Source organism: Schistocerca cancellata, chromosome 2 (genome assembly GCF_023864275.1).
Source record: "Schistocerca cancellata isolate TAMUIC-IGC-003103 chromosome 2, iqSchCanc2.1, whole genome shotgun sequence".
NCBI lineage: Eukaryota > Metazoa > Arthropoda > Insecta > Orthoptera > Acrididae > Schistocerca > Schistocerca cancellata.
In genome coordinates, this window is record NC_064627.1 from 863,226,930 (window position 1) to 863,243,470 (window position 16,541).

At 37.8% G+C, this 16,541-nt stretch overlaps 1 protein-coding gene across 1 annotated transcript in view; it reads left to right on the forward strand.

The window, feature by feature from the left end:
• LOC126159426 (solute carrier family 46 member 3-like) overlaps nucleotides 1-13,271 on the forward strand; it is a 64,534-nt gene extending 51,263 nt beyond the window's left edge. Inside the window, exon 6 of the mRNA XM_049916528.1 lies at nucleotides 8,006-13,271. Coding sequence (XP_049772485.1) covers nucleotides 8,006-8,315 — 310 coding nt within the window. The 3' untranslated portion in view covers nucleotides 8,316-13,271. The remainder of the gene's footprint in view (nucleotides 1-8,005) is intronic.
• Nucleotides 13,272-16,541: the final 3,270 nt, after the last annotated feature.

Genomic DNA, 16,541 nt, shown 5'->3' on the forward strand with positions numbered 1-16,541 from the left:
CTAGAACTTAGAACTACTTAAACCTAACTAACCTAAGGACAGCACACAACACCCAGCCATCACGAGGCACAGAAAATCCCTGACCCCGCCGGGAATCGAACCCGGGAACCCGGGCGTGGGAAGCGAGAATGCTACCGCACGACCACGAGATGCGGGCAAGCTGGGCCATCAACAAGTGTCAGCTTGTGAACTATGCAATGAAACATCATCGATATGGGCTTTCAGAGCCGAAGGCCCACTTGAGTACCCTTGATGAGTGCATGACACAAAGCTTTATGCCTTGCTTGGGTTCATCAACACCAACATTGGACCGCTGATGACTGGAAACAAGTTGCCTGGTTGGACGAATCTTGTTTCAAATTGTATCGAATGGACGGACTGGTACAGGTATGGAGATAACCTGATTAATCCATGGACCCTGCATGTCAGCAGGGGCTGTTCAAGCTGGTGGAGGCTGTAATGATGTGGAATGTGTGCGATTGGAGTGATATTGGACCCCAGATATGTCTAGATACAACTCTGACAGGTTACACATATGTAAGCATCCTGTATGATCACTTGCATCTATTCATGTCCATTGTGCATTCTGGCAGCCTTAGGCAATTCCAGCAGAACAATGCAACACCCCACATGTCCAGAATTGCTACAGAGTGGCTCCAGGAACACTCTTCTGGGTTTAAACACTCCAGACTTTGTCGAGTCCATGCCACATTGTGTTGCACCATTTCTGCATGCTGATGGGGGCTGTAAACAATGCAAGGCAGGTGTATCAGTTTCTTCATTGTAGTTGACCAAATGACTAGACTCTGCAGTGGCCAAGCTGGCACCCAGTGATGGCCTGTGTGTGTCTTTTACAATGTTCTTGACCTGGCCATGATCAATGATCGCACAATTTTTAAGTTACCTCTAAGAGGATTTCACAGTGAGACTTTATCCTCAGAGTAGCAGATTGCTGGCACCTGCAGACAGCAGAGAGGGGCAAATCTCTCCTTGCAGGCGCTCAGTACCGGTGCTGGCCAACCTGAAAATAGGAGGCTTTGTCAAATTCAGATTTCTTGCAAAGAACAAAAGAAGAAAAAAAGTCACACATGTTTCATGTGCAACTAGTACGTGGGGAAAAGCTTCCAAGCCAAAACTCTTGTCAAATGTCTGAACTGTGAGCCTATCCCAGCTAAGAAAATTCTGTCCCCTTCTTTGTTCATAAATATTTCCAAATATTTATGATTCTAGAGTTAAATTGTTTGTTCTTATGTTTTTGTTCCTTGATTGCAAAAAGCAAGAAAACAAACGGACTAATTTAGTCACATGCTGCATTTTAGAATCCTTAACAAATACTCGGTACTTACTTTATTTGTCTGTAAAAGTAAAAATACTATTAGTACTCGTATAAACAGTATGTTCTGCATCTGTTTCAATCTGTTTATAAAGAAAAACCATGTAACATTGTTCTACTAACTTGATTAAATTATGTTTGATGAAAGCCTGAGGAGTTTCTTCTGTGAAAAATAAAATCAAAATAAAATAAAAATAAAAATAAAAAATATAAAAAATAAATAAGTTTACTTCTGAGGCTTTATTTTTGACAAAGTTCTATTAATTTTAGAGAATGCATTATTCTTTGGTTACACTTTGGAGTCTTCCTGAAAGTATTGTTAACATGACGACACCCAAAACTCCACCCAGATACCATTAAAACTGAGGACAAAACTATAAATGATCCATTACACACTGCCAATATATTCAACTGTCATTATACAAGTGTAGTTCAAAACCTCATACGAACCCAAAGTAGTACAGACATCAGTCATAACATCACATTGAATCCCAAAACTATGTTTTTGTATCTTGTAACAGTACATGAGGTAGAGAATGCTATCAGCAAACTAAAAAATAAATTATCCTGTGGCGCCGATGGCATTCCAGACAAAATCATTAAACACAGCAGATATATTACTCCTCTTCTTGTAGATATAATTAATGCATCTTTCAGTATTGACACCTTCCCTAGAAAGCTGAAACAATCAATTATAAAACCATTATACAAAAATGGGGATTGTTATGATGCAAAAAACTACAGGCCTTTATCAATGTTATCTTGTTTTTCAAAAATTATAGAAAGAGTAATGTATGGAAGACTCTCTACTTTCCTAAAAAAAAGTGGAATATTGGTCAATGAACAAAATGGCTTTCGAAAGGATAGATGAACTGAAACAGCTATAAACAATTCTCTAAAACTTGTCCTAAATTCCATTGATAATAATGAAGTAAATTGTGTGGTCTTTTTAGATTTATCAAAGGCCTTTGACGTTATTGATCATAAACTACTGCTCGAAAAACTTAGTTGCTATGGAGTCCGTGGCACTGCTCATGTGTGGTTTAAGTCATACTTATCTGGCAGATGCCAGAAAGTAGAAATAGTTCATGATGGAAAGTCATACTTTTCTGGTTATAAGGAAGTTAGTTATGGGGTGCCCCAAGGTTCGGTGTTGGGACCCCTGTTGTTCTTGATCTTTATAAATGACTTGCCAAACTATTTAACACAAGCTGATTGTGTACTTTTTGCTGATGTTACAAGTCTCTTTATTAAAGCTCAGAATGAGACTGACCTTAACAGGAAAATTGAAGCAACAACAGTTGAAGCAAGTAAATGGTTCAGGGACAACAGTTTATTTGTGAATGAGAAAAAAACATTATGGATGAGTTACAGACATGTTTCAAATAATGTGAAGCCCAATATAACTGTGAAGCTAGGCCAACAGAATATACTACAAATGCCAAATACAAAATTCGTAGGAATTTGGTTAGATGAGCATCTAAAGTGGGACAAACATATAGATGTACTCAATAAAAAATTAAGTAAATGTTGCTATGTATTTAGAATGCTCAAAAATTGCGGCAGTGATCAAACAGTATTGTGTGCATATTATGCATTTATGCATAGTCTTTTGCGATATGGTGTCATATTTTGGGACAATTCAAGTCAGGCAAAACGCTCTTTTTATTATTCAAAAACGAGCGATAAGGATCATAAACGGAGCTGCACCTAGAGATCCATGTAGGGAATTTTTCAAGGAATATAAAATCATGACTCTTCCATCCAATTACATCTATGAAGTATATGCTTTCTGAAGTCTCACCCCCGGTTTTCTTCTTTAAACAGTGAGTTCCATGACTATACAACAAGACAGAGTAATGACTTTCACAGAGAAGTGCATAAGAAAGCCCAGTTTGACAAGAGTGCAATATACCACCCAAAAATTCGCTATAATGCTCTTTCCTTAAAAATTAAAAGGATTCAGAAGCTGAGCAGTTTTAAAAGTGAACTCAAAAGAATATTAATTGCTAATAGTTTTTACAGTGTTAGTGAATACATGAATTCTTCAGAAAGATAGCGTGCCTTCACCTATCTTATAATTCACTCATATATAAACTTGTGTCATAGGGTAGACTCTTTTATGTACACACAAGAATTAATTAATTTGTCAATATAGAGTGCTATAATCATTGTTTCTTGTGCTGTCCATTATACACAGAATATATGTAACTTATCTGTGTCCTATATTGTTACAAATTTATATCATGTAAGCTATAATTGTTTTTGCCTATATATTTAATTCAGATTTGTTCACTGATATTTTTTACATAATATGTTGTTATTCATATTTTTTCTGTATGTAACACATGACAAATCCCATATCATTGTACATGATAAAACGGGTGCTCAATAAATCAAATCAAATCAAATTAACACAGCAGTTTCCTACTGTGTGTAAAAAAAGGCCCACGTGGTACTTCAAGGGGTTTAGTGAAGTCTGGTACTTCTAGTGTTAAAATCAGTTTGGACTCATACAAGGAAAAAGTGCTGTAAATGCCATAATGAATGAACTTACTCAAAAAATGTGCTCCACATTTAATAAGGGTGAAAAGGTCACAGGAATATTCTGTGATCTGATAAAATCACTCAGTTCAGTGAACCATTACTTACCTCTCCACATATTACAGATATATGGAGTCAGTGACACTGTTTTACATTGCTTCAATTCTTACTTAACAGACAAGAAACAAAGATTAATTGTAGGTTCAAATTCAAGCAATTATCCCTCTAACTGGAAAATAAGTTTCTAAGAAGTCCTGATTTAATACTGCATCCCCATTTATTCCTTTTCCACATCAAAGACCTTCTGCTTGATATTGATGTTCATTCAGTTTTATTTTCTGATGACACATCTGTTCTAATTACATTACGTTACATTAATACTTGTTCCACCGAGCGAGGTGGCGCAGTGGTTAGACACTGGACTCGCATTTGGAAGGACGACGGTTCAATCCCGCGTCCGGCCATCCTGATTTAGGTTTTCCTTGATTTCCCTAAATCACTCCAGGCAAATGCCGGGATGGTTCCTCTAAAAGGGCACGGCCGACTTCCTTCCCCATCCTTCCCTAATCCAATGAGACCGATGACCACGCTGTCTGGTCTCCTTCCCCAAAACCAACCAACCAATACTTGTTCCATAGGTCATGAATATAACATTTCATAATGATGTGGAATGTGTCAATTTAACATAAGTTTTCATTACACTTTTTTTTTTTTTTTTTTTTTTTTTTTTTTTTTTTTTACAGTTACTGCTTCATACCTAAAAATTCATCTATTGTGGAGAAGAAGCTGTCATTCAGCAATTCTTTTAATTTGTTTTTCAATGTTGGTTGGCTATCTGTCAGACTTTCAATGTTATTTGACAAATGATCAAAAATTTCTGTGGCAGCATAATTCACTCCTTTCTGTGCCAAAGTCAGATTTAACCCAGAACAGTTAAGATCATTCTTTCTTCTAGCATTGTAGCTATGCAATTAGCTATTATTTTTTAATTGGAATGGGTTATTAATAACAAATTTCATAAGTGGATATATGTATAGTGAAGGTACTGTGAACATCCCAGGTTTCTTAAATAAATGTCCGCAAAGTGATCTTGGGTGGGCTCCAGCTATTATTCTGATTCAACACTTTTGTGTAATGAATACTTTTTCTCTTAATGGCGAGTTACCCCAAAATATGATGCCATATGAAAGCAGAGAATGAAAATAGGTATACTAGGCTAATTTACTGATATGTTTATCACAAAAATTTGTAATAATCCTAATAGCATAAGTAGGTGAACCCAACCATTTCAGTAGATCATCAACATGTTTCTTCCAATTCTATTTCTCATCAATGCACACACCCAAAAATTTTGAATATTCTGCCTTAGCAACAGACTTGTGTTCAAAGTCTACATTTATCAAAAGGTTCAAATGGCTCTGAGCAGTATGGGACTCAACTGCTGTGGTCATAAGTCCCCTAGAACTTAGAACTACTTAAACCTAACTAACCTAAGGACATCACACACATCCATGCCCGAGGCAGGATTCGAACCTGCGACCGTAGCAGTCGTGCGGTTCCAGACTGTAGCGTCTTTAACCGCTCGGCCACTCTGGCCGGCTATCTACATTTATCAATGGTGTTATGCAATTTACTGTACATAACTGAATATACTGTGTTTTCTCAAAATTTAGTGAGATTCCATTTGCAGAGAATCATTTAATAATTTTCTGAAAGATATTATTTACAATTTCCACAGTTAATTAATTCTTGTTTGTTGGGTGTGATTACTATACTTGTGTCATCAGCAAAATACAGACTGGCAAGTCATTAACATACATTAAGAACAATAAGGGAACCAAGACTGAAGCCTGTGGGACTCTTTGGATTTCTGCAGACTATCTGTACTGTTAATTTCAACCTTCTGCATTCTTCCTGTTGAATATGAATTAAACCATTTATGTACTGTCCTACTCAGATGATGATATTTAAGCTTATCTAGAAGAATTTTGTGATTCACACAGTCAAAACCCTTTGAGAGATCACAAATATCCCAATGCATGATGTTTGGTTATTCAGAGCATTTAATATTTGATCAGTTAAAGCATACGTAGCATTTTCTGTTGGGAAGCCTTGCTAAAAAACAAAACTGACAGTTTGTTAATCCTTCATTTTTACAAATATGTGAAGCTACTCTTGAATACATGACTTTTTCAAGAATTTTGGATAAAGCTGTCAGAAGCGGGATTGGGCAGAAGTTGTTACATCAGACCTATCCCCTTTTTTATGCAGTGGTTTGACAATAGCATATTTCAGCCTATCTGACAAAATGCCTTGTTTCAGTGAGCTGCTACATATGTGGCTGAATAAGAATAATAATCTTTATTAGCCATTCAGTATTTTCTTATACAATGGGCTTTGTCAATAAGTTCAATTACTGTATAAAGATGGTGTAGAACAATAGCAAACATTTGGAATTTTATATAGTGTTAATTTCACAATAAAAAAGAAAACATTATACAAATTTATATTAAGCAGGGAGTATTCATGTTGATGACACTATGTCATTATCATATACATGTTGATAACACTATGTCATTATCCTAAGATATTGATACAAATATAAGCACTTGAAATAGGTCTATGCCGATATGTTAGATATTGTTTTTCCAAATTTAGGTCCTACTACAGACAGAGGTACCTTTCTCTATGTTAAAACAGCAAATCTGCCGTATTACAATCTTTATATTCATCAAGAGAATCCTACCTATCTGCCATAAATTCCAGGCGAGGTTTTACTTTTGAGTGAATTTATTATTTTTCTGATTTCAATAGGAGAGGTGGGTTGAATTTCAGTTTCATCAAATTGCGTAGGTATTACCTCTTCCATATACAGCCTTGCATTTTCTAATGAATAGCTGGATCCTGTTTTCTCTAAAACACTTAAAAAATGATGATAAAAATATTCTCTATTTATGACACTTTGATAACAAACTCTTCATTGAGTCAATACACATACAGTCTTCATGTGCTCTCAGTTTGCCTGTTTCTCTTTTAACAATATCCCAAATTGTTTTAATTTTATTAACAGAGGTGCTAATCTCAGACATAATGCACATACTTCTGGACTTTATAAATAACTTTTCTTAATGCAGTTCCTTTAGTAAGCCATGGCTTTTTAGATGTTTCATACAATTATGTTTCACTGTTTTCTTAAGGAAACTGTTTACAAACATACTCACAAATGTATCATGAAATAGGTTGAATTTTAAATTAGCATAAGGTTTGCCGTATACTTCATCCCTGTCTAACTGTTGCAAGTGTTTCCTAAAATTTGCAATTGTTAAATTGTTAACTGAGCACACTGTTTTGGAGGACTTTTTTTCATTACTGTATGGAGCTATGTCATATACTGTAACTAGCTGTGCATCATGATCAGAAAGACCATTCTTAACAGGAAAAAATTTTATCTGATCAAATTTATCTTGATCTATAAAAACATCTATCAGTTTACTGCTTTCCTGTACCACCTAAGTAGAAAAATCAATAACTGATGTCAAACTGAAATAACGAAGTAATACTTCAAGGTCAAGCTTTTCATTGGACTCTTTCAGAAAATCTATGTTGAAATCCCCACAAACAATAACCGAAATTGAAATGCCTCAAATAATTCCAGAAGGTGTCAACTTTTTTCATTTATGCTGCTCTTGTCACCTGGAAAGGCAACACATTTATTCATTACCCTACACAAAAAACTCTTTGAGTTGGCACATCAGATAAACTTTACTTTTATTCTCCAACAATAAGTTAATCACAAATTGAGTTATGATGTTGATAATGTAAAGAATCTTTTGAGACAACATGTGTATTTAACAATGAAAAGATTGCTTTTTACTTTTCTGGTGGAAGAAATGTATATAAAATAATGTTAACTTTTGTATTTCTACTAAAAGATGTTCTTATTGTAAAATTTGACATTTCTTCTATACATCAATCAAATGATTTGAAAATTGTACATAATGAGATGAATAAATCACATTTCACATTATGACAATGAATGAATGAATGAATGGAGTAATCTGTATAGTAAAGAAGAGTTAAGAGAACACACAGAATAATAGAAAACTTCCTATAATTTATTTGTTACAGTTGGATGTATGTGGAATACAGAAAAAATTGCGCAAAAGAGACCCAAAAGGACAATAGTGGAGAGCAACCTATCGCTGCAGTAAACAAGAGCTTTGAACTGAATGAATCTGCATCTTCAGTGAATGGTGCTGATCCTGGAAACTGTGAGTGTAAACCCAGAGACATTGATGTTGAAAGAGGCTGCGGTAATGACAGTGAAGTGCCACTAGATACTACCCACCCTGAAGGTGAAATTAAGGAAGAAGATTCTCAACCAACTAAGAGACAAGATACAACGAACTGTCATAAGCAACCTACTCATAGTAATTAAATGAACTGATGTTGGATCATGGATAACTGTTTTTGAAATGGGGTAATCCAGAAAGTAATGGCTGTTTGGCTTTATAATTCGAAAAATATATTTTACTATCAAAAACCTTGTCACTTACAAAATTGAATCTTATTTCAGTTCTCTACCAAATAAGCTCCACTATTTAAACATTTTTCACATCTATCTCAGAGCTTTAGATTTCTTGTGTTGTAGTCAGTTGGCACCATTCCTTTAAGCTAGTTGTTGACTGCATTTGTCACCTCAGCAATACTTGCTAAACATTTTGTGCTGACAACCTTGTTGTTGAGCACGTCCAACCTACATTTCTCACCCAAGAACTCTTTGGCCTCTATAGAAAGAAGTCTTGCATGATTTTTATTCTTCACTAGGTTCACAAAATTGTCTGGGATGGCTGACAGGCACATAAATCAGAATGTGTCATGCACATTGGTTCATTCATTGTCATAATTTCACACTACTTTCTCACACTTGGTTCATTCATTACTGCCATCATACAGTTCCTTCAGTTGACCATGAAATTATATATATTTGAATTTCTGAGTATTCATAAACTGTGTAACACACTTGACTTCACAGTCAGCAGGACTTTGTGTCACTCAGTTTACTTTTAAACAGACACAGAATGCACAATAACTTATTTTGACTGGCACTCTTTTAACATAAAGACAGGATGATAAGGAAAACATTCAACCTTGGATAGAAGCCCGATATCACTCTCTGCAGTGGGAATGTAGCATAGGTCGTTACTTCCTGGATTACCTTCGTACATTATACATTTCCTGAGATATGTACAAACACCAGCTCTTGATTGAAAATACCCAGGACAGCCAGATTTTGTGCTCAGAGTAGTATAGATGGCAATATGATAAACATTATAAGTTGACAGCTTGCCAATGTAAGTATTCAATGCTGTTGGGTTGAGTCAGTCTAGAGCTTGTTTGCATTTACATGCATTTTTCCATCCATGTTGGTACAAAGTTTCAGATTTAATATTCAAAGACTGATTTTTTTAATATATATATATTTTTCATAATGCTCTGCTATAATAAAACAATGTAATGCGAAGCTGTGTAATTTTGCTTTTCTATTGTATCTTTCTTGACAATGAAACATGGATTTGAATGGAAAAAGTGCTAGTCTTCTGCCATAGAGATCAAAAATTCTCTTAAGAACTCATACTTCTAAGTTCTCATTGTTTACTTTTTGATTTCTGTATCTTACTTTGGATGAATGCAAGTTTTGTTTTGCTTCAGGCATAATTGCACAATGAGTTGATAAGACATTTACTTGAAATATCATTATTTTACACTATGGGAAACATTTCATTCACCTTTAAGTGATTTGTTTCACAGCATGAAAGAAGATAGGCTAACAAATTTATAAGTGCAGCCTTTAATGGCCAGAGTCCATTTCAATAAAATGTCCCAACATGATGTGATACTGTTTTGGCTAGTGCTACATGCAGGCTTCATCATGGAGTTATCCTGATGAAGGTTGTTTGCAGTAGTAGCTGACATACTGGCAGCCTTATCACATCCTCACCATCCTGTCACATACCCAGATGCAAGAGCATACCCAACATTTGAAGTGTGGGGAGAGGGGTTGGGGGGTGGGGACAAAACATAATAATTTTGTAGTCGATTAGTTTTTATATATCACAACAAGTAACTCTGGCTTCACTTTCTTCAAATGGATACTGATTTTACATGTGTGTGTGTGTGTGTGTGTGTGTGTGTGTGTGTGTGTGTGTTTGTGTAAGTGTCAGATACAAGTTTGGATTCTAAAGAATATGGCTCAGGATTTCTCCTGCACCTCACTGGGTAGACTCTTTCCCAGAAGAATTGTACTGAAATAATAAATTTTATTTCTTTTATTCTGTTTCAGTTACTGCAATGTAACAATTATTTTATTAAAAGTCTCAAATTGTGCACTTCCTGTAAGAGCAATGCCTTATGTATCTACTCTTCATTGTTGAATAAAATGCTCCACCCTGTTCCTTGAGGGAAATTTTTGCTGATAATAGAAATTAGTTTCAAATACTTTTGGACTGAAGGAGACCACTCACCAAAAAGTAGAAGTGTTGAATCATCAATGGGCAGATACAGAAATAAAAATAAAAAAAACAACTTGCTGACTTTTGCAGTAAGACACACACACTTACACACTTGTATATTCCCAACTATCCACTTACTTGGTGCCAGCCGGACAAACAGTGCCACTGCTGCATTTTGGCAAGTGGGCTGTGTCACGGTGGGGATGGTGTTGGGTGTGCGGGTTTAGGGAGAGAGAGAGGTGAGAGGCAGGGAGAGGGATTAGGGTGGGTGGTTAACAGGTCGGAGGGAGGCAGGCAGTTTGCCAGCTAGGACTGCAGGGAGAGGGGTGGCAGTTTATGGGCTAGGCATGCACAACTGTCAGAGCTGGTGGAGGGCAGCACATGCTGAAGGTGACATGGGGATTGCAACGGAACATCAGTTTAGGAGGGGTGGGAAGAACTGAGGGTAGCGTGTCACTCATTTCAGGACATGATGAGAGATAAAGTTTGATTATTCTCATCATGCTGAAGGTGACATGGGGATTGTTACAGAACACCATTTTAGGAGGGTTGGGAAGAATTGCGGGTAGTGTGTCCATCATTTCAAGTAATTATTAGAGTTAATCAAAGCTCTGATTATCCCTCATCATGCCTTGAAATGAGGGACATCCTACCCAACATCCTACCCACTCCTCCTACAGTGTTAGTTGGTTACCCAGCTGACACAAAACCTAGTCCACCCCTATGCCACTCCCACTTAAAAACCCTTGCCCCAGTGGTCATACCCCTGTGGTAGACCAAGGTGATAGACCAACCCAATCCACCCATCCAGCACCTCCTGCTCCAGACCTGTCAAAGGCTTATCCTACCCCATGAGAGGCCAGGGCACCTGTGAAAGCAGCCATGTCATATAACAACTCTCCTGAAAACACTTTCCCGTGAAAGGCAAAGGTCCCGAGTTCGAGTCTCACTCCAGCACACAGTTTTAATCTGCCAGGAAGTTCATACCAGCGCACACTCCACTGTAGAGTGAAAATTTCATTCTAGAAACATCCCACAGGCTGTGGCTAAGCCATGTCTCCGTAATATCCTTTCTTTCAGGAGTGCTAGTTCTGCAAGGTTCGCAGGAGAGCTTCTGTAAAGTTTGGAAGGTAGGAGACAAGGTACTGGCAGAAGTAAAGCGGTGAGGACGGGGTGTGAGTCGTACTTGGGTAGCTCAGTTGGTAGAGCACTTACCCGCGAAAGGCAAAGGTCCCGAGTTCAAGTCTCGGTCCGGCACACAGTTTTAACTTCCACTCTACTATTTTACCCCCCGCACATTCCTCCAGCACCAAATTAACCACTCCTGATGCCTCAAGAGATGTCCTAACAAATTATACTTTCTTTAAGTCTAGTTATGTCATAAGCTTTTTCTCCGCAATTTGATTCAAATCTCATCCTCAGTTATCCAACTGAGGGCCAATTTCAGGTTGTATAGGATCCTATGCAAAAAAAATACAAGGTTCTTATTCAGTCTCAAACATATACATATATTTTAACTTTTGAAGGTGATACGTAATAAAATTTTATTTCATTAAATTAAACACTAACTGAGCAAGATAATCAACATTACTAATGATCTTAATACTACCCACCTGAGTCAATCTTATTAGCTCGATTCACTTCACATGGAAAAAATTTTTGTTTATGAATAATAAGTCTTTATCATAAATTTGAAATGAAATTTTTTGACAAGCTTTCTCAAGTAATGTAATGAGCTTATTGCAATAAGTTAAAAATTTTGGAATGAAAACAAAACATTATTTTTGTATATGTAACATGAAGAATCAATGCTTATGATGATTGTTGACCATAATTACTCCAGATCTTTGCAAGGTCTTTTGTGAACTTTATATGCATCATGTGGGAAAGGTTTTATACTTATGAAATGTTTTGACATAAAAGCTTTGTAATTGTTTCATTTATTAATTGTCTTTACTTCCCACGAGGCACCTGACATCTTACTGATCCTTTGAAACAGCTATTGACTCTACAACAACAATTACTGACATTATGCACCAGTAACTACTGACTGACTCACTGACAATTTAGCGACTGCCTATATGTAAAGCTCTGCTCTTTGGTCTATCACCAGTCCTTACATGGATTAATAACACAATTAATAATTGCATTTCTTGCAATATGGTTATCTTAATTTATTATAATTTACACTGAATGAATGTTGGTTTAAAAGAATTTAAATGAGGCAACATGTTTTGCAAAAACAAATAATAAACTGGAAATACACATTTTGTTTTAAATTCCATAATTTGTTTAATTTTTAATGACTAGTTTTTTTTAAATCAATCCATACTTTGTTGTCACATAACATGCTTCATACAATCAACAATTGTAGGTGACTTCTAAAATCTAACATTATATATAGACTAATAAAGTTAATCTAAGGATACAAGTATAATAAATGTGTTGTTGCTTCTTCAGACAGATGTTGTTTTACATGGTTATCATTCAAAAAACTTCAACACTATAACAGCATTTATTTTTCAGATATTTTTCTGGGACTTTTTCAGTAATTTTTAGATTTATGTCACACTTCTACTTCCAGATTTTATTTATAAAATTTCATGTCCATATATTGTCAGATTTGTTCATATGTAACTTCCTCTGTATCTAGTCCAGTACTCATACAAAAAGCAGCTGTCTCAAACATTTGTGTATAATCTCATACATACACATGCTTAGAATGGACATTAGATATAGCTTTTCAAAAAAAAAGTTTGCAATGTTGTTTATTTTTAGTTCCCACAATGGCTCAGATGAATTTTTCTTCTAGTTTAAAACCTTCCAGTGGATTAGTTTTCTTAGAACACCAGAACATTATACTATACCTAACAACTGAATCAAAATATGATATACAGTTTTTACAGCTAAATCACTGATATTATATAAGACATTATATTATTATTATATTTATATTTATATTATATATATTATATATTATATTTATATTTATATTATATATACACTCCTGGAAATGGAAAAAAGAACACATTGACACCGGTGTGTCAGACCCACCATACTTGCTCCGGACACTGCGAGAGGGCTGTACAAGCAATGATCACACGCACGGCACAGCGGACACACCAGGAACCGCGGTGTTGGCCGTCGAATGGCGCTAGCTGCGCAGCATTTGTGCACCGCCGCCGTCAGTGTCAGCCAGTTTGCCGTGGCATACGGAGCTCCATCGCAGTCTTTAACACTGGTAGCATGCCGCGACAGTGTGGACGTGAACCGTATGTGCAGTTGACGGACTTTGAGCGAGGGCGTATAGTGGGCATGCGGGAGGCCGGGTGGACGTACCGCCGAATTGCTCAACGCGTGGGGCGTGAGGTCTCCACAGTACATCGATGTTGTCGCCCGTGGTCGGCGGAAGGTGCACGTGCCCGTCGACCTGGGACCGGACCGCAGCGACGCACGGATGCACGCCAAGACCGTAGGATCCTACGCAGTGCCGTAGGGGACCGCACCGCCACTTCCCAGCAAATTAGGGACACTGTTGCTCCTGGGGTATCGGCGAGGACCATTCGTAACCATCTCCATGAAGCTGGGCTACGGTCCCGCACACCGTTAGGCCGTCTTCCGCTCACGCCCCAACATCGTGCAGCCCGCCTCCAGTGGTGTCGCGACAGGCGTGAATGGAGGGACGAATGGAGACGTGTCGTCTTCAGCGATGAGAGTTGCTTCTGCCTTGGTGCCAATGATGGTCGTATGCGTGTTTGGCGCCGTGCAGGTGAGCGCCACAATCAGGACTGCATACGACCGAGGCACACAGGGCCAACACCCGGCATCATGGTGTGGGGAGCGATCTCCTACACTGGCCGTACACCACTGGTGATCATCGAGGGGACACTGAATAGTGCACGGTACATCCAAACCATCATCGAACCCATCGTTCTACCATTCCTAGACCGGCAAGGGAACTTGCTGTTCCAACAGGACAATGCACGTCCGCATGTATCCCGTGCCACCCAACGTGCTCTAGAAGGTGTAAGTCAACTGCCCTGGCCAGCAAGATCTTCGGATCTGTCCCCCATTGAGCATGTTTGGGACTGGATGAAGCGTCGTCTCACACGGTCTGCACGTCCAGCACGAACGCTGGTCCAACTGAGGCGCCAGGTGGAAATGGCATGGCAAGCCGTTCCACAGGACTACATCCAGCATCTCTACGATCGTCTCCATGGGAGAATAGCAGCCTGCATTGCTGCGAAAGGTGGATATACACTGTACTAGTGCCGACATTGTGCATGCTCTGTTGCCTGTGTCTATGTGCCTGTGGTTCTGTCAGTGAGATCATGTGATGTATCTGACCCCAGGAATGTGTCAATAAAGTTTCCCCTTCCTGGGACAATGAATTCACGGTGTTCTTATTTCAATTTCCAGGAGTGTATTTATATTTTATATTATATTATATATATATATATATATATATATATATATATATATATATATATATATATATATATATATATATATATATATATATATATATATATATATATATATATACATATATATACATATATATATATATATATATTATTATATATTATATAAGACATGACATGAATGATACAATTTTGTCTACTTAGTATGTTGTCTATGATTATTCCACAACATACTACCAGAAGAAGAAATTTGTATACCTGGAAAAATGACTTCAGTTTTGATCCAGTGATGGCACAAGCCACCTGAGGGTAGCAGATGTACTGAGAATGGTTTCAATGTCATCCATCAACAGTTAGTGTAGTAGTGTAGTGGCATATCTGCCAGAGCCCCATTTTTGTCTACCCTTTAATAGGGATTGATCACAGCCAGAAGGCTCAGTGTGGTGCAAACATGTGGAGCAAGCAGGACACAGACACTTACTTCCTTCAGCCAATTGTGTGAGTTTGAAAGGGGTCTTCTGAGTGGTGTGATGGTATTTTTGGGGAATTCCCACAGAAGTCGGACACGCTCCATCACTTGTGCAACAATGCTGGTATCAATTGAAATTCTCACACCCATAGATGAAGCTATGGATGGCCATGCAGCACAAATGCCTGCCAGGATTGTATTGTAAGAACAGCAGTGGCAGATCGTACAGCTACCATAGCACAGATAAGAAGGCTTGTGAACCCAGACATGTCAACATGAACTGTTGTGTACTGGTTACTAGCAGTGGGAGTATGGGCACACACACCTCTAGTCCATCTTCTGCTCATTCAACAGCATCAATGTGCAGAGCTTGATTGGTGCCATCAGAGGATCACTTGGAAGATGGAATGGTGTGCCATGGTGTTCAGTACTGAAAGCAGATTATGCCTACATGCAGGTGATGGTCATTTGTGCGTACAATGGAGAGATGGTGAGTACTGTCTCATAGAGTGCACTTGTCCAGGACACACTGCTGCCCCCGAAGCCTCACGGTCTGCAGTGTGATAAGATTCAACTCTTGTTCACCTTCAGTGTTTGTAGAAGAGACACTGACCAGCACTTGGTATATGCAGAGTGATGTTGACCTGTTATTTTGCCAGGAAGGTGATGTGTTGTTCCAACACAATAATGCTCATCCACAGACTGTACGCATAACAACCTGCTTTGCAAGATGTGCAGCAACTTTCCTGCCCACCACAATCTACAGACTTCTTTCCAAGTGAGTATTTGGGGAATATGATGGGACGAGAAGTGACTCATGTGACTCATCAGCCAACAACTCTTATGGAAATATGTGAACAGGTGGAGTAGGTGTGGCATAATGTATTCCAAAACAGTATTTTTCATCAGTACGATCAACTAGATACCAGAGTCAGAGGCTGCATTGCCACCTATGTGGGCTACACTACGTATTAATATGGGTATTTCATCATGGATCAACACCTGATACCTTAGAACCACTTGTATTACTGATCTGGAAATGTAATCACCTCATATACTCCATATGCACTGTTGCAATAAAAAATCTTGAGTGAATATGAAACCTCTCAATTTTTTCCTGGCAGTGCATTTTTATTTATTAGTGCACCAAGGAATTTAACAGTGTCCAGTGTTTTGACCACATAGTGTATTTCACTTATACATTGCACAGATCGTTTTATGATGAAATGAACAATTTCTGTTTTCATAAAGTCTAATTT